A 22,241-nucleotide genomic window follows, 5' to 3' on the forward strand; every position below is an offset into this window, starting at 1 on the left:
AATAAGCGGAAATAGTTGCATCATTACGACCCAACACGTTGGTATAGTTCCAAAATACTGAACTGTCCTATGCATGACATTGACAGTGGGGCGCCACCGCACCGTCAATACCGGATCGCTGGTTCCGATTTTTGCTATGTTGCAAACCATTTAGTTGAACGATGGTAGCGCCCCCCTGTCATTGAGTTTGGTGGGACAGTTCAGCGTGGGTCATCTATAAGTTTGTAAGGTATCTTTCTACTGACAAATTGATCGATTGTCATTTGTTATAATTGTTGTCAATTGCCATTTGTGTGCTAATAAAGGAGTGTGTAGTCTGTTATCAGACTTTCATAGAGCTTTCATACGCGTACACAGGGCAATTTAACTTTTTCATCGAACCTTTTCGCAGAGTGATTTTGTCGGATTGGTTTCCAAGTCCGAAAGATAAACCAAATAATATCTTGAAAAAACATCTAGCCATGCCACAGCGAATCATAAGCTTGGCTTATAAAAGTGTAATATACGCAGGGACGTGCAGTATCGTTACGGTTGCAATAAAGTATGGCGGGGCAATGTGCGGCCGGCGTTACACCGAGTGGCCTTTAGGGCTGTCCACTAACACAAATTCCTAATAATGAAGATTCTGTATGAAGTAGGTACGCTTACACCTACAGCCTGCAAGCCCGGGATGGGCGCCATAACGTCCTGCACTGCATCCCTACTGAAGTGATGATCAGGCGGCCTAGGATGCGTGCCACGAGATTATAATCTTATCGCTGATTTTAGATGACAAATAGCCACCTACTCTGTTGCAATACCTCCTAGGTCACTAAGTCTTAAGCCCATGTGTATGTAATTTCCACCATTACAATAATTGTCACTTAGTACGCAATAAAGATTTGAATTTGAATTTGAATTTGAATTTGAATTTGAATTTGAATTTGAATTTGAATTTGAATTTGAATTTGAATTTGAATTTGAATTTGAATTTGAATTTGAATTTGGATTTGGATTTGGATTTGGATTTGAATTTGAATTTGAATTTGAATTTGAATTTGAATTTGAATTTGAATTTGAATTTGAATTTGAATTTGAATTTGAATTTGAATTTGAATTTGAATTTGAATTTGAATTTGAATTTGAATTTGAATTTGAATTTGAATTTGAATTTGAATTTGAATTTGAATTTGAATTTGAATTTGAATTTGAATTTGAATTTGAATTTGAATTTGAATTTGAATTTGAATTTGAATTTGAATTTGAATTTGAATTTGAATTTGAATTTGAATTTGAATTTGAATTTGAATTTGAATTTGAATTTGAATTTGAATTTGAATTTGAATTTGAATTTGAATTTGAATTTGAATTTGAATTTGAATTTGAATTTGAATTTGAATTTGAATTTGAATTTGAATTTGAATTTGAATTTGAATTTGAATTTGAATTTGAATTTGAATTTGAATTTGAATTTGAATTTGAATTTGAATTTGAATTTGAATTTGAATTTGAATTTGAATTTGAATTTGAATTTGAATTTGAATTTGAATTTGAATTTGAATTTGAATTTGAATTTGAATTTGAATTTGAATTTGAATTTGAATTTGAATTTGAATTTGAATTTGAATTTGAATTTGAATTTGAATTTGAATTTGAATTTGAATTTGAATTTGAATTTGAATTTGAATTTGAATTTGAATTTGAATTTGAATTTGAATTTGAATTTGAATTTGAATTTGAATTTGAACATTTGTTCATCGTATTGTTTTATCGAGGCATTTTATCTAATTTAGATGAGCTACCCCGTTGTGATTAGAAACTACAAAGTATTATTCCTTTACTTTTTTCATCCCGCTACCACAAGCAGCGCCCACCGAGAACAGGAGAGGAGCACAGGAGTCTATCGTGCACGGAAGTGTGTGATGTAACAAATCGAACGCACAGCGTTAAATAGAGCTCTATGATTGGTTCGTGTGTCACCCTCTGCGTGTACGCGCACTGTGACACCTCATAGTAATGTTTGTGAGTACGTTTGCCGAGATATCGTCTCCACTGAGAAAGGACAATGGGCAAAATGGTACCCGGCTCCAATAGATATGCTTCTAGTGTCGTTTGAAAGGTCTTACCAAGACGAACAACTTTTACTATGGCCACCAGCCTCAGATCTGGTTGCGATCGAAGATAAACATACTTTTTGTGTAACCGAAGTATCATACGTGTCCATTTTATGGTACTTAGGTTATGCGAGGCATGAAGGGTTTACTGCTCCAGCATCCTTCCTTAACTCTATAATTATTGATAGAGATAATTGTGAAATAATGTTTTTATTTGAAGAACTACTACCCCTTTATTTAAAAAAGTTATACCTAGGATGAACCTTGGATTAAAATGACATTTCCATACCAAATGACAATTTAAATCAGAGTTCAACTAGTGTGTAACTTTTATTAATAAAGGGGTTGGAGTTTTATTATTTCTTAATGGTTTTATTATGGGTTGCTAAAGCGAATATACCCACAAGAAGGACCGACGACCTTATAAAGGTAGCGGGAAGGCGCTGTATGCAGGCCGCCACCAACCGGCCATTGTGGAAATCATTGGGGGAGGCCTATGTTCAACTGGACGTCATATGGCTAAAATGATCATGATGATGATGATGAAAGCGAATAAAGGGCTAATAGCTTGGGTAGTTCATCGTAGGTATAATCCTTTCCTTTTCAAGGCTTCTTTTAGTTATATTAATAGATTGTAGTCATAGTACATACTCGTATACATGGATGATTGTGTTATACTTTCATTATAATACTTAGTGGAATTACTGCTTTCAAAACGTGAATTAGAACTGGCCCCATAGCAGACATTTTTATACATCTAAAGGCCTTTTGAAATATATATTGGTTATGGCTATTGGAGCGGGTACCACTTTCCATACATTTGTGCCCATCATCCTTTAACATTTAAGTGGAGATGAAATTTTCTTTTGATAACAATCCGCCAATTTTTGTTTGCGTACGTGCCAACCCTACGTTAATGTGATGATGGGTTGGCTTTACGGCCAGCCCGTTGGGTCTGAAACTTTTTTATTACGCTAATTGAAGCTTGGATAAACGCTGCAGTCTCATTGGTCCTCTATAATGACCTTTTAATAAGAAGTTCAAAGGTTAAGAAGATTTTCCTAAAAATCTTAACGACCAGTGTTCAGTGAGATTGGACAAGAAAGAGCGCTTATCTAGAGGCTTATTAATAGGCTTTCAAAACTTCCTGGAGCCTTTAGTATTTCCTATTTTTTAATAAGTAAGCCTATAAAATGTTTGATCTTTAAAAACTTAAACCTGTGTAAAGGAAAATCTGGTTGAGACATTTTTGAAATAAGAACATTTTTCTTGTTATTTCTTCAGATAACTTATTATTTTGTGTTGTGTAGCCCTTTGTTCGCAGTTATTTTTACCACGTACCTATATGATTTTTATTTGGGCACAGAAAGCTTTTTATTTACCTATCCAGAAATTACCATCTAGGTTAAGTATTTTGGCCATGGAAATACAGACAAACAAATACCTTCGTTTTTATAATTGTACCGTGTATTAGGAGAATTTTTAAATGTCATCATTCTATTCGTTGTGGCCCAGTGTAAAACGTGAACAAAAATACTTAGGGTGAGTTGCACCACCTAACTTTGACGGTAACTATAACGATAACCGATGGTTTTTGTATGGAGTTTGACAGATTTTTGACGTTTGTCAAAGTTAAAGTAAGATGGTGCAACCCAGCCTTAAAGCAAAACAGATTTAGACAAGCGTAATATTAAAGCTTTTTCCAGTCGGCCGCGGTAATAACAGGCATTTTCATATTGTATTAAGCCTATCATATTGTACAGGGGATTTGATTGCCTTGACTATATTTAATATCTATAAACCATGGACTCCAGTGTGAGAGAGTCGACGCTAGTTCTGGAACGTAGCATCTGTGTGAACTGTGTGCCTACCTGGTTTGCTCTGCAATAAAATACTGATTTGACACTTCAACTGTGAGTTTACGTTAGGCGTGCTCGCTAGAGACTGCTTAAAAAAAATTACATCAAATGTATAACATATTGTGCAGCGTCCCTAGCGGCTACTTTCAAGAAATAAAATCTTCATAGATTTTTTGACGTACTCTCTAGCGGGCACACCTAACGTAAACTCATGGTAAGCACACTGGTTTGCTCTGCGATAAAATACTGATTTGACACTTCAGCTGCTGCAATGTAAATAATAATTAAGAAAGCAGAAAGATTATATGCATCAAAAGACACGATAAGGTCCGATTGAGCTAACATCTGATGTCTCTGGTAACTCAAAATATGGAAATCAAGGTTTCTGATCTCCGTGATGGGCTAAAATTGGAATCTCGAATGTTTATACGATGCTACAAGATTGCGATACACGTAATTTATTGCGAAATCGCTTCTGCGAAGCCACTGGAATTCGATGCATGTAACCGATCTTTTTTTAGGCAGAACAGTTTGGCTTTTGGCCGCAATCGCACTTGATATTAAGTGGGATGCAGTCTAGGATAGTACCTACATCTGCCCTGTAAGTGCCTAATATCCACTCTCGCCTTGAAAAGGCCCGGATTAAAATGTTCGGGAATCATTACTGCGACATGCCTACTCTATATTATATTTTTTTATTTGTCGGCCGTTTGGTGGTTCGAAACGGACTACTATGCCGAGAGGTCCCGGGTTTGATTCCCGGCCGGGTAGAAATTGAATAATGATGAATGTTAATTTCTGTGTCGGGTCTGGGTGTTACTATGATTATGTATGTAAGTATTTACAAAAAAAAAAGTATTTAAGTATATTTATATCCGTTGTCTAGTACCCATAGTACAAGTTTTGCTTAGTTTTTGACTACAAGCGTAGTGTAAAAATGTCCAAAATGTCCAAAATATATCTTTCAGTGGACAACAAAGTTAAAGGAAGGATTTTCTCCGGCCTTGTCAGAATGGAAGTAAGAGATTATCTTCGCCGTAAACTGTAAACAGTGTGGTGGGACCGGTAGCTATAATAATTACTGTAAACACCGATATTTCTAGCAAAATATATAAATTATGTGGGATGGGATTTTATTAGAGAATGATGGAATTTTTCCATGTCAGTAATTGTATGAAAGTGGGATAGTTGTAGAGACATTACATATTAGGATCTGATGTTGATCTATGTTTTTTACGTCAAATCAAATCAAATATAATAAATTTAAAAATCGTGCGAAAATCTTGTTTCGCGCATTTCCATCGCCCTACTTTCTTCAATACTTTATTATTTAGCCTAGGCGGAGACCACAAACTTTCAGTTGGCCGATAGTTGAGTCCGATTCTACTAATTTGTATGAAGAATCGGCCGATATCTACCAAATCGGTGTAATGTACGCGCCTTCATACATCTCCATACAGATTAACAGGCCGATCCAACTAAAAGTCGGTGGTCCGCGCCAAGGCTTAGTGATTTGAATTAAATTTGATTTCTTTTAGTATACGAGTAACCTACATACATTATAATCAAATTAATCTATGTAGAGAATTAAAGTACGATATTAAAATTTGAAGGAGCATACCAAACTGTCTGACTGACTAATTTTGTAAAAAGATTATTACATAATATGTAATAATCTTTACTTCGTACTTTAATTCTCTACATAGATTAATTTGATTATAATGTATGTAGGTAGGTTACTCGTATACTAAAAGAACTCAAATTTAATTCAAATCACTAAGCCTTAGCGCAGACCACCGACTTTTAGTTGGCCGATAGTTAGGTCAGCCTGTTAATCTGTATGGAGATGTATGAAGGCGCGTACATTACACCGATTTGGTATCGGCCGATTCTTCATACAAATTAGAATCGGACTCAACTATCGGCCAACTGAAAGTTTAATATTATTGAACGGCACCATATGCTTATGCGTAGCTATGGGGATGTTTGTATGTCATCAAGGATTCCTAAATTAGTTTCGTTTGACCCCATTTTATTTAACTCTACTAACGAACTTAAGTGTATTTGTAGACATTACGTTACAAGAGCTCTTCATTACGAAACTGCCTTATACCTATGTAATTTTCTCAAGAGTCTTACGATCGGCTGTTTTATTACCTTCTGTCGACAGACTCTACTTAATCGGGATTAAGTTACCTATTAATTTAATTAGTTTAGTTACATATCCATAGGTCTAGCTCGCCTAGTAGTTGATCCGTCCCCAGTGAAAAAGATACGGGTACGAGTAAAACTTAGGTTAGGTAATGACCTACCCTAAGTTTCATAAGGAATGCCTTGTAAATTGCTGTTAAAGACTATATTTTAAAACTAGCGGTCGCCCGCGACTTCGTACGCGTGGATCCCGTTTTACTCCCTTAGAGGTGGAGTTTCGTAAAATCCTTTCTTAGCGGATGCCTACGTCATAACATCTACCTGCATGCCAAATTTCTGCCCGATCCGTCCAGTGGTTTGGGCTGTGCGTTGATAGATCACTAATATCACTGTGTCAGTCAGTCAGTCACCTTTGAGTTATAGGTATATATTTAGATATTAGCTTCTGCCCAAGACTTCTTCGCTTTAATTTTGGTCTGTCAGAGAAACACAAAGTTAATAACGTCGAAAATTAATAAGGAAGGCTAGAATATAATATCTTCTTTGTCAGTCGGTAGTTACTTAGAAAGGAGTCGGTCCATAAAATGACCGCACTTCCAAATAAATAATAGGGTTTAACGACTAGGCGTACTTATATTTCAGTTAAATCTTTACCGTTTTGTAAAAACAATTTATAATATCAGGGGGCTTAATATTGCACCATTGTAATTCCAATTCACATACGAATAAGGAAACGATGATTTTAATAAATAAGTCGGTACTTAGTTATTAAGGAATGTATACTCATTAACACCATCATCGTCAACAATACACAATCCTTGTTCTTGCTAGCGCATCGCATTCGCATCGCATAGTAAGTGTTTCATAGACTTTGCAAACTCCGCATTTTCTCTACATGGTCGAAAGCGTTAGGCCCATTTTGTGGAGCATGTGGTTCGTTGCATAGCCTCCTGGGACCTGGCGTCATATATTTATTACATAAAACAAAAAAATATAAATCAACGCTATCTGTTGAAATTTACCAGAACTTTTACGTTAGTTAGTTAGATGGTGCATCTGTCCATCATTCTTAGCTGTGATTGGCTAGTGAAGTGACATTTGTATGTTTTTATCTTTAATTGAACTAGCGACGGCGCCGCGACCGGGAACAAGTGGTTAGTAATAATGAAATTTTTACTAAAATATGAACGATTTCTATAAGCCTTTGTTATTATTCGTTTTGGGATTTGAACTGTTTTATTATCTGAGTATCACTGATTGTGGAAATACGTATGAAAACTACGAAAACCATGGTGAAATCTGAATGTCATACAGGTATTACATGAGGTCCCAATTACTAGTGTAAACTGTCAGAGCCCAGTGTAATACCTGTATGACATTATACATTTTCTATTAAATAGCATACAATCTGATATTATTTTCTTATTTGTTTAGGTAGATATAAGCGAATATAACTTATAAGAACACTCAAAACTCGATTTTACTGGTAAAGTCGGCCCAGAAGTATTATCAACACCTCAAGTCACTTTGATTTTTTTTATGAAATTAATATAATTTCATTAGGCACTTAATCAAATTGTTTTTTATTTTTTTTTTATTGCTATTGACCTTATCTACATCACTTAATGTTAATTACACATTGGTGTGATGCATTTTTTTATCACGAGGATTTTTTAATTTGAGTCATCCATATGAAATGCAATAAAATTTTGAAATACTATTTAAAAAAAAATAGAGATGCAATGTTATTGCCCAAAAATGACATAAAACTTGATAAAGAATCTATCTAGCTACATTTTAACGAAAAGGTACTTAAAAAATATCAATATTTGGATCCACTGCATAAAAAAAAGTAAGTACAGGCAGAAAAAAATTTAAAAATATGTACAAAAAATTTTTGGCATCTCAATATATTTCAAAAATCGATTCAAATTCGTTGTAGGTAGTCAAGAAACTTAACTAGGATTAATTTTGTGCAATTTATTTCGGGACATCCTGTACATGAAATAAAAAAGTCGTTGACATTGGGAACCGATGTCGTAAATATATGACATTGAGAAAATTGCCGTTTTCCAGATAAAAATTTTTATTTTATTTTTTAAGATAATTATATCAATTATTAATACTATTTGGATAGTTTTCATATGAATTCACGATAAAAATAATTCCTGGGCCCCAGGAGGATAGTGTAATTCATCATTATCATCATTTCAGCCAGACGTCCACTGAACAAAGGCCTCAATGATTTCCATATCGCACGGTTATACGGATTAATAAACTCAAGTGGCAATGGGCAGGGCACGAAATACGCAGAACTGACGGCCGATGGGGCAGCTAGATTCAGGAGTGGAGGCCACTGGGACTCCACTCACAAGATGGACCGACGACCTCAAGGTAGCAGGAAGCGGCTGGATGCAGGCCGCTACCAACCGCGAGATATAGTTAACTGCTTGGGTTTATAGAAGATAGTTAGAATAAAACTCACCCCAACATGCTGTCCGTCCACAAACAGCTGCGGCACCAGGATCTGATCGCTTCTCATCCTGTCCCTGATCTCATCCTGGTACTCCACGCTCATGAAGACGTCCCGTTCCTCATACTTCACTAGCAGATTTCTGAGGATCTTCTTCACCAGCACGCAGCGCTGGTACGTGCTTCTGACAATGCCCATGGTAGTGGTGTACAGGACAACCTTGCCGGCATCTTTTTCTTTATAGCTCTGAAAGGAGAAGAAGAAAAGTTGTAAGCAAAATTACAACCGAAATGAGAACCTCCTTTTGTTGAAGTCGGTTAAAATAGATTTTTGTTACAATTATAAATTAGCTACCTATCTAATAAATTTTAATTAACAAAGTGTTTCTACACGTATTTAAGTATAAGTATCAGTAAAAATTACATTATTGTAATGTTTTGGACCATATAACTAAAAGGTTTTAGGCGTATAGCGCCATCTGTCGAATAGATAATCGTAACATGTTTTTGAAAAGGTACAGATGGATGTGTTGCTTTTTCAACTAGCAACCTTACCAAGTAAGTTTCAGAAAATTCCGATAGATGTCGGTAGCATAATAAAAAGAGTTGAATTATTGTGTGGTTGAAGTTGAATAAATCAAAATGTTATCGAATAAATTGACTGTAATTTTAAATTCAAAATTATTACTGACATTATAAATTATTTAAATTCAATTATTCTGTAAATGAAGTTGTCCTTATGTTAATTATTTATGAAGACTTAATGATAAACATTGCAAAAACATGGTCAATAAAAACGCATTTCATACTTATAGGTCTAGCACTGAATTCAATCAGTACCTGAGGTATGGGAACAGCTACCAGTGGAGGAGTGACATTGACATAATTATGACGTGATAGAGCATTTAAATCTGAAGGAGATCAGTGGGTCTAGACAAAGTGCAAATTATAATCGCAAACCAGTCGAAAAGTGGTCGAAAAGCCCCTTTTTTGTATGGAGTTTTGACGGATTCGATTTTCGATTCGATCAAAAAGTGCGTTTTGTCTAGCTCACTAACGTTTGACGTTAAAAAACGGTTACACCCTCACGTGAGGCTACCTCAGACACTGAGTTAAGCGCTAAGCCTATTAGTGTGGATTCGACCGAACAAGAGTAAATATTAATCTCAGAATAAATACTTTTGACATATTTCCCATACTGAAACTGTCAATGTGCCGGTTATCATCATCATGATCAACAGCCCTTTACAGTCCACTGCTGGACTATGAGCCTCCTCCACTATAGTAAAGGGTTTTGCCATAATCCCCACGCTTGGCAGGCGGGTTGGAGATCGCAGTTTAAAAGATTTATGTTTGTCAGAGAGCGCTGCTGCCCGTTCTCTGTTTGATGTGTAGTCCCTAAGTCGCCTCTTACGACACCCGCGGGAAGAGTAGGGGTTGGTGACAAATGTATTCTACTCTGCCGTCACCACACGTGCCGGTTATACCAGGAGTTATTCTCGGATAAAAGTTCGGTCGAATCGGGCCTAAATGATCAACAGTATGCTAAGTTATTGACTTACTAAGTATGTCACATGACTCCGCCCGAATAGATCGACAGTGTGTCAACTGCAAATTCACAAGTTTTACGTACTGTCTAAAGTAGGTAAAGTGTGTTTTAGTATTTTATGTAACTTCCTTCGGTAAATAGTTGCAGTAACTAATACTAGTTTTGGGTACTCGGTTATACGTTTTCCGGCTCTGATGTTCGGAATGACCTACTATCATGATGATAAAAATTATGGTCTACTAGCGTTTTTGCCAATTTTTAATGCGTGTTAAACTGATTAATTTACTCTAATAAATATTATGTATGTTTAATTTATTTTTTTAATACATTAGCAAAATGAATTACAGTGATTTGATTTGTTGCTTTGGTACATTTTTACAAGCAACGTATGTATGGTTATTTTCAACGTACCTTAAAATCAGTAAATGGTACGTAAATGATAAATTATTTATAAAATATTGATAGTATTTTTGTTATGTTATGCTACATGTGTTTAAAAAGACTATGTTAGATAAAGATAAATAAATTAATAAAAATACTAATCAACACTTCAAACAGAAATAAGGTAAATAATTAAACATTATTGACACACAGGCAGACAGTTTAGCAAGTGTTGACAACATTACCAATTTCGATCAAATAATACCTGACAAATATCACAATTGGCATCTTGTGCATAACACCTGCCAGTCCATCAATTGAGCACGTGTTGCATAACGCGGTCCAACTCTTGCGCAACAGAACTGCGAAGCTGGTACAGTTGTCATCAAAATGTCATTAATCAGTTAGGTATGTCATTATCAATTTGTTGGTGCTATTCCGAAAATGTTTTGAGGATTCATCTTTTCAAGCTACATGACTAATTATAATTGTGCAGTTTAAATTTAAATATAAAATCGTGATACTTGCTTAGGTATAATTTGATGAAGTGTTAATAAAATCCTACATTTTACAACAGGTTATCAAATCTACCTAGCTTTCTATTAAGAAATAATTAAGTATTATCTACACTAATATTATAAAGAGGAAAACTTTGTTTGTTTGTTTGTTTGTTTAGTTGTAATGGATAGGCTCAAAAACTACTGGACCGATTTTAAAAATTCTTTCACCATTCGAAAGCTACATAACTCACGAGTAACATAGGCTAAATTTTATTTTGGAAAAAAATAGGGTCCCGTAAAATATTTGGGATTTTCATAAGACGTGGAAAAGCGCCATCTATCGTCATTGGTTAAAATCTTCTTGCGCCTGACAAAAATTTTTGAGGTACGTAAATATTCATGAAGGCAAAGCTGTCAAACGCCATCTATCGACATCATTAGTAAATATTACATGTATTATGAATAGCGCTGTTCGTAAATAATATTGAAAATTTAATAAATAAAGATATTTTATGTAATTCAACCATTCACTGTATGTACCTATTTGAATCATTCACTGTGTTTAAACGAGTAAATCAAAGTGTTAGTTAGTGACTTTTTACAAACTTCCTTGCAAATTCTTACTATGTGCCGCCATCTACCGAGATGAATATTAGGGTACGGTTCAGGTTCAGCGGCGGACAAATGGGATGGGCGCGTGGGCGATTGTAGTTAAATAGGATAAGAATTACTTCGTTTTTATTTTCTGTATGTAATTTGTTAATTTTTTGGTAGGGTCTTTATTTTAATTACTTAGGTTGGTAGGTACTTACTTATTTGATTTTAATGATAATCACTATAGGTACCTACGTATAATTTTAGTAGAAAGAAAGGTCATTGAATGACTAAGTGACTCACTCATTCATCACGAAGTCTCAGAAACTACAAGTTTCAAAAGAGTTCTCAGGGGTTAATGGTCTATTCCACCTGGCTTTGATCACCAAGATGATCAAAGTGGACTCCAGTTAAATTATTTTTTTAGTGTTCTTTGATCACCTATAAATAAATCATACCTCTGAATTGTCACATACATGTCCAATTTGTTTATTGCGGTTTTTAGAAAATATCAAAAATGTTTCAAAACAAAATATGTAGTACAACAATTGGACATGTGACTATTCAGAGGAGGTGTGATTTGTTTGTAGATGATCAAAGGACACTAAAATAATAATTTAACTAGAGTCCACTTGGCTCACCCAGGACATCGTATCCGTGGTTGATCAAAGGCACAGAATAAATTCAAAGGACACTAAATTGTCGCTGTAAGTCCACTTTGATCAGCCAGGTGATCAAAGTGGAATACACCTCCTTTCAGAACGTAGGTAGTCACTAAGACGAAATTTTGCAAAATTCAACCCTTATGGGAGTTAAAAAGGGGGTTAGAAGTTTGTATTGCAGTCCTCGGTTTTTAAAGTAAGAGACTTGAAAGTTAAAATGTATGCTCACTATGATCTCTAGATATTGTGGAGGTGTACATATACTGTTCGGTACACTGTGGTACTGTGTACACATCGGTTTGCCGACGATATTGTGGTCATGGCAGAATCGTTGGAAGATCTTGGCACAATGCTCGAAGACCTTAATCGATTTTCCCAACAGGTAGGCCTGAGGATGAACATGGACAAAACGAAGCTTATGTCGAATGTCCATGTTGCGCCCTACCCAGTTTCAGTTGGGAGCTCAATTCTCGAGATTGTCGACAAGTAGGTATGTCTACCTCGGACAAACGATCCAGCTAGGTAGGTCCAATTTCGAGAAGGAGGTCAATCGTCGAATCCAACTCGGCTGGGCAGCGTTCGGGAAACTACGCAACATCTTTTCGTCCAAAATACCTCAATGCGTGAAGACTAGAGTGTCTAGAGTGTATAACCAATGTGTGTTACAAGTGATAACTTATGGCTCGGAAACGTGGCCTCTCACTATAGGCCTTATACAGAAGCTCAGTTGCACAGCGTGCTATGGAGAGGGCTATGCTTGGTGTTTCTTTGCGAGATCGAATCAGAAATGAGGAGATCCGTAAACGAACCAAATTCGCTGACATAGCCCGACGGATTAGCAAGCTGAAGTGGCAATGGGCAGGGCACATAGTACGCAGAACTGATGGCCGATGGGACAGAATGGTTCTGGAATGGAGGCCGCGTACCGGAAAACGTAGCGTGGGACTTCCACCTACAAGGTGGACCGACGACATAGTTAAGGTAGCAGGGAAGCGCTAGACGCAGGCCGCTTCCAATCGATCAACATGGAAAGCATTGGGGAAGGCCTATGTTCAGCAGTGGACGTCCTATGGCTGAAATGGTGGTGGTGGTGGTGGTACATATACTGAAAATGTATCATTAGAAATCAACTACGGGGGCTAAGGAGATAAAAGGAGGGTTGGAAGTTTATATTATGAAAGTCCTATGTGTTTAAAGTAAGAGAGTTGAAATTTAAAATGTATGCGCTATATCTATAGCGTTTTAAATTTCAACTCTTTTAGCATCTGCTAAGAGCGGATTTTACGAAACTCCACCCCTAATGGAGTAAAACGAGGTCCACGCGTACGAAGTCGCGGGCGGCCGCTAGTCTACACTAATATTATAAAGAGGAAAACTTTGTTTGTTTGTTTGTTTGTTTAGTTGTAATGGATAGGCTCAAAAACTACTGGACCGATTTTAAAAATTCTTTCACCATTCGAAAGCTACATAACTCACGAGTAACATAGGCTAAATTTTATTTTGGAAAAAAATAGGGTCCCGTAAAATATTTGGGATTTTCATAAGACGTGGAAAAGCGCCATCTATCGTCATTGGTTAAAATCTTCTTGCGCCTGACAAAAATTTTTGAGGTACGTAAATATTCATGAAGGCAAAGCTGTCAAACGCCATCTATCGACATCATTAGTAAATATTACATGTATTATGAATAGCGCTGTTCGTAAATAATATTGAAAATTTAATAAATAAAGATATTTTATGTAATTCAACCATTCACTGTATGTACCTATTTGAATCATTCACTGTGTTTAAACGAGTAAATCAAAGTGTTAGTTAGTGACTTTTTACAAACTTCCTTGCAAATTCTTACTATGTGCCGCCATCTACCGAGATGAATATTAGGGTACGGTTCAGGTTCAGCGGCGGACAAATGGGATGGGCGCGTGGGCGATTGTAGTTAAATAGGATAAGAATTACTTCGTTTTTATTTTCTGTATGTAATTTGTTAATTTTTTGGTAGGGTCTTTATTTTAATTACTTAGGTTGGTAGGTACTTACTTATTTGATTTTAATGATAATCACTATAGGTACCTACGTATAATTTTAGTAGAAAGAAAGGTCATTGAATGACTAAGTGACTCACTCATTCATCACGAAGTCTCAGAAACTACAAGTTTCAAAAGAGTTCTCAGGGGTTAATGGTCTATTCCACCTGGCTTTGATCACCAAGATGATCAAAGTGGACTCCAGTTAAATTATTTTTTTAGTGTTCTTTGATCACCTATAAATAAATCATACCTCTGAATTGTCACATACATGTCCAATTTGTTTATTGCGGTTTTTAGAAAATATCAAAAATGTTTCAAAACAAAATATGTAGTACAACAATTGGACATGTGACTATTCAGAGGAGGTGTGATTTGTTTGTAGATGATCAAAGGACACTAAAATAATAATTTAACTAGAGTCCACTTGGCTCACCCAGGACATCGTATCCGTGGTTGATCAAAGGCACAGAATAAATTCAAAGGACACTAAATTGTCGCTGTAAGTCCACTTTGATCAGCCAGGTGATCAAAGTGGAATACACCTCCTTTCAGAACGTAGGTAGTCACTAAGACGAAATTTTGCAAAATTCAACCCTTATGGGAGTTAAAAAGGGGGTTAGAAGTTTGTATTGCAGTCCTCGGTTTTTAAAGTAAGAGACTTGAAAGTTAAAATGTATGCTCACTATGATCTCTAGATATTGTGGAGGTGTACATATACTGTTCGGTACACTGTGGTACTGTGTACACATCGGTTTGCCGACGATATTGTGGTCATGGCAGAATCGTTGGAAGATCTTGGCACAATGCTCGAAGACCTTAATCGATTTTCCCAACAGGTAGGCCTGAGGATGAACATGGACAAAACGAAGCTTATGTCGAATGTCCATGTTGCGCCCTACCCAGTTTCAGTTGGGAGCTCAATTCTCGAGATTGTCGACAAGTAGGTATGTCTACCTCGGACAAACGATCCAGCTAGGTAGGTCCAATTTCGAGAAGGAGGTCAATCGTCGAATCCAACTCGGCTGGGCAGCGTTCGGGAAACTACGCAACATCTTTTCGTCCAAAATACCTCAATGCGTGAAGACTAGAGTGTCTAGAGTGTATAACCAATGTGTGTTACAAGTGATAACTTATGGCTCGGAAACGTGGCCTCTCACTATAGGCCTTATACAGAAGCTCAGTTGCACAGCGTGCTATGGAGAGGGCTATGCTTGGTGTTTCTTTGCGAGATCGAATCAGAAATGAGGAGATCCGTAAACGAACCAAATTCGCTGACATAGCCCGACGGATTAGCAAGCTGAAGTGGCAATGGGCAGGGCACATAGTACGCAGAACTGATGGCCGATGGGACAGAATGGTTCTGGAATGGAGGCCGCGTACCGGAAAACGTAGCGTGGGACTTCCACCTACAAGGTGGACCGACGACATAGTTAAGGTAGCAGGGAAGCGCTAGACGCAGGCCGCTTCCAATCGATCAACATGGAAAGCATTGGGGAAGGCCTATGTTCAGCAGTGGACGTCCTATGGCTGAAATGGTGGTGGTGGTGGTGGTACATATACTGAAAATGTATCATTAGAAATCAACTACGGGGGCTAAGGAGATAAAAGGAGGGTTGGAAGTTTATATTATGAAAGTCCTATGTGTTTAAAGTAAGAGAGTTGAAATTTAAAATGTATGCGCTATATCTATAGCGTTTTAAATTTCAACTCTTTTAGCATCTGCTAAGAGCGGATTTTACGAAACTCCACCCCTAATGGAGTAAAACGAGGTCCACGCGTACGAAGTCGCGGGCGGCCGCTAGTAAATAAATAAATAAATAAACCTTTATTGTCACCATAACAAAAAAAATACAACTTTAACACAGCTTAACTATTAAAAATAAGGTGACAAGGGCATCCCGCTCTCGGCTATTACAGGATTTATATTAATGTTTATAATTTTTTTTCCGTAACATTGGAAAAGTTACATAATATGTCATAATGGCACTAAAGTACCAAATTATGTCATTAAAACTATAGACAAAAAATAATTAAAGTAACAAAATGGTTCTGAATTTGAAATTTTTAATGTAGGCATTTATTCTCGCGAATTCACGGTAAAAGTCGATTCATACCAATAAAAATATAAACTACTAGCGGCCGCCCGCGACTTCGTACGCGTGGACCTCGTTTTACTCCATTAGGGGTGGAGTTTCGTAAAATCCGCTCTTAGCAGATGCTAAAAGAGTTGAAATTTAAAACGCTATAGATATAGCGCATACATTTTAAATTTCAACTCTCTTACTTTAAACACATAGGACTTTCATAATATAAACTTCCAACCCTCCTTTTATCTCCTTAGCCCCCGTAGTTGATTTCTAATGATACATTTTCAGTATATGTACCACCACCACCACCACCATTTCAGCCATAGGACGTCCACTGCTGAACATAGGCCTTCCCCAATGCTTTCCATGTTGATCGATTGGAAGCGGCCTGCGTCTAGCGCTTCCCTGCTACCTTAACTATGTCGTCGGTCCACCTTGTAGGTGGAAGTCCCACGCTACGTTTTCCGGTACGCGGCCTCCATTCCAGAACCATTCTGTCCCATCGGCCATCAGTTCTGCGTACTATGTGCCCTGCCCATTGCCACTTCAGCTTGCTAATCCGTCGGGCTATGTCAGCGAATTTGGTTCGTTTACGGATCTCCTCATTTCTGATTCGATCTCGCAAAGAAACACCAAGCATAGCCCTCTCCATAGCACGCTGTGCAACTGAGCTTCTGTATAAGGCCTATAGTGAGAGGCCACGTTTCCGAGCCATAAGTTATCACTTGTAACACACATTGGTTATACACTCTAGACACTCTAGTCTTCACGCATTGAGGTATTTTGGACGAAAAGATGTTGCGTAGTTTCCCGAACGCTGCCCAGCCGAGTTGGATTCGACGATTGACCTCCTTCTCGAAATTGGACCTACCTAGCTGGATCGTTTGTCCGAGGTAGACATACCTACTTGTCGACAATCTCGAGAATTGAGCTCCCAACTGAAACTGGGTAGGGCGCAACATGGACATTCGACATAAGCTTCGTTTTGTCCATGTTCATCCTCAGGCCTACCTGTTGGGAAAATCGATTAAGGTCTTCGAGCATTGTGCCAAGATCTTCCAACGATTCTGCCATGACCACAATATCGTCGGCAAACCGATGTGTACACAGTACCACAGTGTACCGAACAGTATATGTACACCTCCACAATATCTAGAGATCATAGTGAGCATACATTTTAACTTTCAAGTCTCTTACTTTAAAAACCGAGGACTGCAATACAAACTTCTAACCCCCTTTTTAACTCCCATAAGGGTTGAATTTTGCAAAATTTCGTCTTAGTGACTACCTACGTTCTGAAAGGAGGTGTATTCCACTTTGATCACCTGGCTGATCAAAGTGGACTTACAGCGACAATTTAGTGTCCTTTGAATTTATTCTGTGCCTTTGATCAACCACGGATACGATGTCCTGGGTGAGCCAAGTGGACTCTAGTTAAATTATTATTTTAGTGTCCTTTGATCATCTACAAACAAATCACACCTCCTCTGAATAGTCACATGTCCAATTGTTGTACTACATATTTTGTTTTGAAACATTTTTGATATTTTCTAAAAACCGCAATAAACAAATTGGACATGTATGTGACAATTCAGAGGTATGATTTATTTATAGGTGATCAAAGAACACTAAAAAAATAATTTAACTGGAGTCCACTTTGATCATCTTGGTGATCAAAGCCAGGTGGAATAGACCATTAACCCCTGAGAACTCTTTTGAAACTTGTAGTTTCTGAGACTTCGTGATGAATGAGTGAGTCACTTAGTCATTCAATGACCTTTCTTTCTACTAAAATTATACGTAGGTACCTATAGTGATTATCATTAAAATCAAATAAGTAAGTACCTACCAACCTAAGTAATTAAAATAAAGACCCTACCAAAAAATTAACAAATTACATACAGAAAATAAAAACGAAGTAATTCTTATCCTATTTAACTACAATCGCCCACGCGCCCATCCCATTTGTCCGCCGCTGAACCTGAACCGTACCCTAATATTCATCTCGGTAGATGGCGGCACATAGTAAGAATTTGCAAGGAAGTTTGTAAAAAGTCACTAACTAACACTTTGATTTACTCGTTTAAACACAGTGAATGATTCAAATAGGTACATACAGTGAATGGTTGAATTACATAAAATATCTTTATTTATTAAATTTTCAATATTATTTACGAACAGCGCTATTCATAATACATGTAATATTTACTAATGATGTCGATAGATGGCGTTTGACAGCTTTGCCTTCATGAATATTTACGTACCTCAAAAATTTTTGTCAGGCGCAAGAAGATTTTAACCAATGACGATAGATGGCGCTTTTCCACGTCTTATGAAAATCCCAAATATTTTACGGGACCCTATTTTTTTCCAAAATAAAATTTAGCCTATGTTACTCGTGAGTTATGTAGCTTTCGAATGGTGAAAGAATTTTTAAAATCGGTCCAGTAGTTTTTGAGCCTATCCATTACAACTAAACAAACAAACAAACAAACAAAGTTTTCCTCTTTATAATATTAGTGTAGAAAAACATTTTGTTCTAAATTTGAATTTTTAAATGCAATCTGTATTTACGGTAAAACTCGCATACGTAGAACTCTCGCGCCGCCATTTAAAAAGAAAAGTAACACTGGCAGGTTTTTTATTTTCCTCAAGACTTTCTAGACTACACGTCCGAGTTTCAACATGTTCTTGCACAAGAGTACTAAGTACATCAATGCGGAGATGTCTGTCTCATAATCGTAATGCAGGTGGGTAGAGTAACCTTACTCATTACTAAAGTCATGTTACAGTAGTGATACTTGACCTAAATCCAGTAACATGTCAAATTAAATCCAAATAAAGAAAATGTCTCAAATAAGACACGCCGGCCGGCAGGTCTTGGGAGAGATCATGCAGGTCGATAGTAGGTACCTAATATATTTTAGCAGAGAAAATATACAATGTCAGACCTCCCCGACCTATACCTATGGCCAGGCGGCGCGAGGATTGTAATAGACCAACCTTCCATTTGGTTCTGGTAATATCTGCACTGATAGAGGGTCATGCTTCTGTAGTGGAGACTAAATGACCTGATGAAAATAATGACCTCGTTCAGAGAACCTTTATTTATTTATTTACTACGGGTGTCGTAAGAGGCGACTTAGGGACTACATATCAAACAGAGAACGGGCAGCGCTCTCTGAAAAACATCAATCTTTTGAATAGCGATCTCCAACCCGCCTGCCAAGCGTGGGGATTATGACAAACCCTCCACTATAGTAGAGGAGGCTCATAGTCCAGCAGTGGACTGTAAAGGGCTGTTGATGATGATGATGATGATTACTACGGTTGCAGCAGCATAGTCGAAACCAACAATTTATTTGGTTGGTTTGGTTTGGTTGGTCTATTTTTCATTTACGTTCTCTACACTATTTATTAGTTCTCGCACTGTAGAATCTCTACTGTACCTTATTTCCATTGTATCAAAAGCCAGGTGAATCAAAAACCCTGTGACCTGTTACGTCCAGCAAATAATTACTTATACTTACCTACTTATGTACCAGCAGGTAATCGAACAACTGTTACGTGGTATGACCTTTGTAATCTCTGCATCTGGGGTCAAGATATTGCTTTATCATGAGCAAATGGAACATGGAAGTTTGATTAAGTGATAGATTATTTGATATGTTGTCCATTTATGAAAGTGGCTTTACACGCGTGCATATTTGACAATACGTAGGGGAGACCGAGGAGAGTTGAGACATTGACGATTTTTTGGAACTTATTAACTATCAGCGAGCTCGCAACAGCACGTATTTGTTAGCTCGAGACTTGAACTAAAAAGCGCGCACTGTTACGAGCTCGCTAGAAGTTAATAAGTTCCAAAAAATCGTCAATGTCTCAACAATCCGCTGTTCCAACTCTCCTCGGTCTCCCCTACCACGAGACTAGGTTGTGTTATGTGCAAATAAAAGAGCAATTTGGATGTCTAATGGACGGGGTAAAGAAGTTTTTCAATAAAGATGGGCAAACGATGTAAATAATATAGGTTGTCCACCAGTTAGATAGAATGATGACTTGTGAACAGTCACTGGCTGTATGTACAAGATCGGAGATAGGCCTATGTCCAGCTGTGGACTACTTTATGCTGATGATAAAGTTGAATTGGATGTCAGGCGACACACGATTATTTTGTTCATATCTAATTTTTAATCTTAGTATTTGGGATAAGAAAATAAGTTCAGTTTAAGTTTCTAGAGCTAGAGACACCATGTAGATTGTTTATTGATTTTTAAGTTAATAACAAAAAAGAGCTTTAAGTTACAGTAATTAAATCAATGTGCATAAGATTAATATCTCATTTCCTACTGATCGTTGCTGATAGATAAATCATTATTAATATTTTTTGTTAATTAAGCTTCAACTCTCTGGTTTAAACAATATTTACTGTGGGTAAAGAATGAATTGCATCCATAAAACGTTAAGCCACACAACGTAATACTGTAGATATTATTACTAAACTACAAATTCCATATCAAATGAGCGTATAAATTTATTTGCGTAAAAACATTTTATTGGCAACGAAATTCGCACGGGCATTACAAAATGGCCGTCACATCGGCAAAGAGCGATCCGTTACAGTATTTATGTAATAGTTAAATTTTAACGCTGGCGCTTATGCTGAAATCCTGTATGAACTGGTTGTTGGGTGTTGTTGGTAATGTGGCGTAAATGTTTCATATTGTAAGTGTGAGGTCATCTGTCCACCTTGTGGATGGACAATGGACATCCCAGTCATAAAGCTCAATAAGGTAGCGGGAAGGCGCTGGATGCTGGCCGCTACTAATCGGTCAATCTAGAAATCATTGGGGAAGGCCTGTGTTCAGCAGTTGACGTCTTGTGGTTGAAATAATACTATAGTAAATAAGTAGTTCTCACTTTTGAACTCCTTCCATATTATTCTTTCTTTTCCGATAGAGAATTAACTCATTTTAAATTGACCTTCAAATGAAAGAGAGTTGGGAAACATCCTACACTCGGAAGTTACGACTTTAACCAACAGTTAAAGTTGTATAAACCGCAATCAATTCAGCCAGTCAACCGTCGTTTAATCAAATCTCGATTACAGTGGACGATGACGACTCGACTGTCACTCGTAAGGTCACTTTACACACCATAGAACTCGATAATGGCCGCCTGTCACTTTTTTGTGGAAATCTTTCGTCCTTCGTCTACCTGGATATTAGCTTCATTCTTTAAATCAAAAGTACTGGTAGTCACTTTGATTCCGGTTGCATCAGACCAACAGGTAAGCTAATTTAGTTTAGCTTAGCTCCCATAGGTGATGCAGTTTTTATAGTATTTGCACAACACACAACTATGGAAAACTGAGCCAGCTAAGTATACTTTCAAAGTTAAAAGGGTATTCTGATATGTCATTCTAATAATTTGTAGGTATTGAAATGACTGAAATATAGCATGAAGGCTGCTTAAATTTTCTTATAACGCTTGGCCAATGTTTGCTTTTAATTTTGAATGATCAATTTCAATCTAAAATATACCAGGTATTTGTACTAATTTGTATTTGTACTATGTGTAGTATTTCACCTCAGGACTCGAAAGTTACCAAGTTCTCTTTCTTTCTACTGTCCTTTCCTACTACACCTATTCGTAAAACATCATTTAAAATTTACCTCATAATAGATACTAATTATTCGTACACAGTTTGTCTAAAATCTCAGAGCAATCTTAATCATCCAGTAAAAGTAAGCACGCAAGCAAAATATGTAGCAAGTTTCATAAGATCAGCTGACTCGCCAATGAAACGCAGTAAAACTGTTCTGTTCATTAACCGAGACTAAAACTGTATTACTGAGGCAAGCGT

The 22,241-nt window shown here is 36.9% G+C and overlaps 1 protein-coding gene across 1 annotated transcript in view; it reads right to left on the bottom strand.

Moving 5' to 3' along the window:
• LOC135081182 (glutaredoxin domain-containing cysteine-rich protein CG31559-like) overlaps window positions 1-22,241 on the bottom strand; it is a 119,443-nt gene that overhangs the window by 18,271 nt on the left and 78,931 nt on the right. Inside the window, exon 3 of the mRNA XM_063975926.1 lies at window positions 8,589-8,822. Coding sequence (XP_063831996.1) covers window positions 8,589-8,822 — 234 coding nt within the window. The remainder of the gene's footprint in view (window positions 1-8,588; window positions 8,823-22,241) is intronic.

This window comes from Ostrinia nubilalis, chromosome 19, assembly GCF_963855985.1.
Source record: "Ostrinia nubilalis chromosome 19, ilOstNubi1.1, whole genome shotgun sequence".
In the NCBI taxonomy this organism is placed as follows: Eukaryota; Metazoa; Arthropoda; class Insecta; order Lepidoptera; family Crambidae; genus Ostrinia; species Ostrinia nubilalis.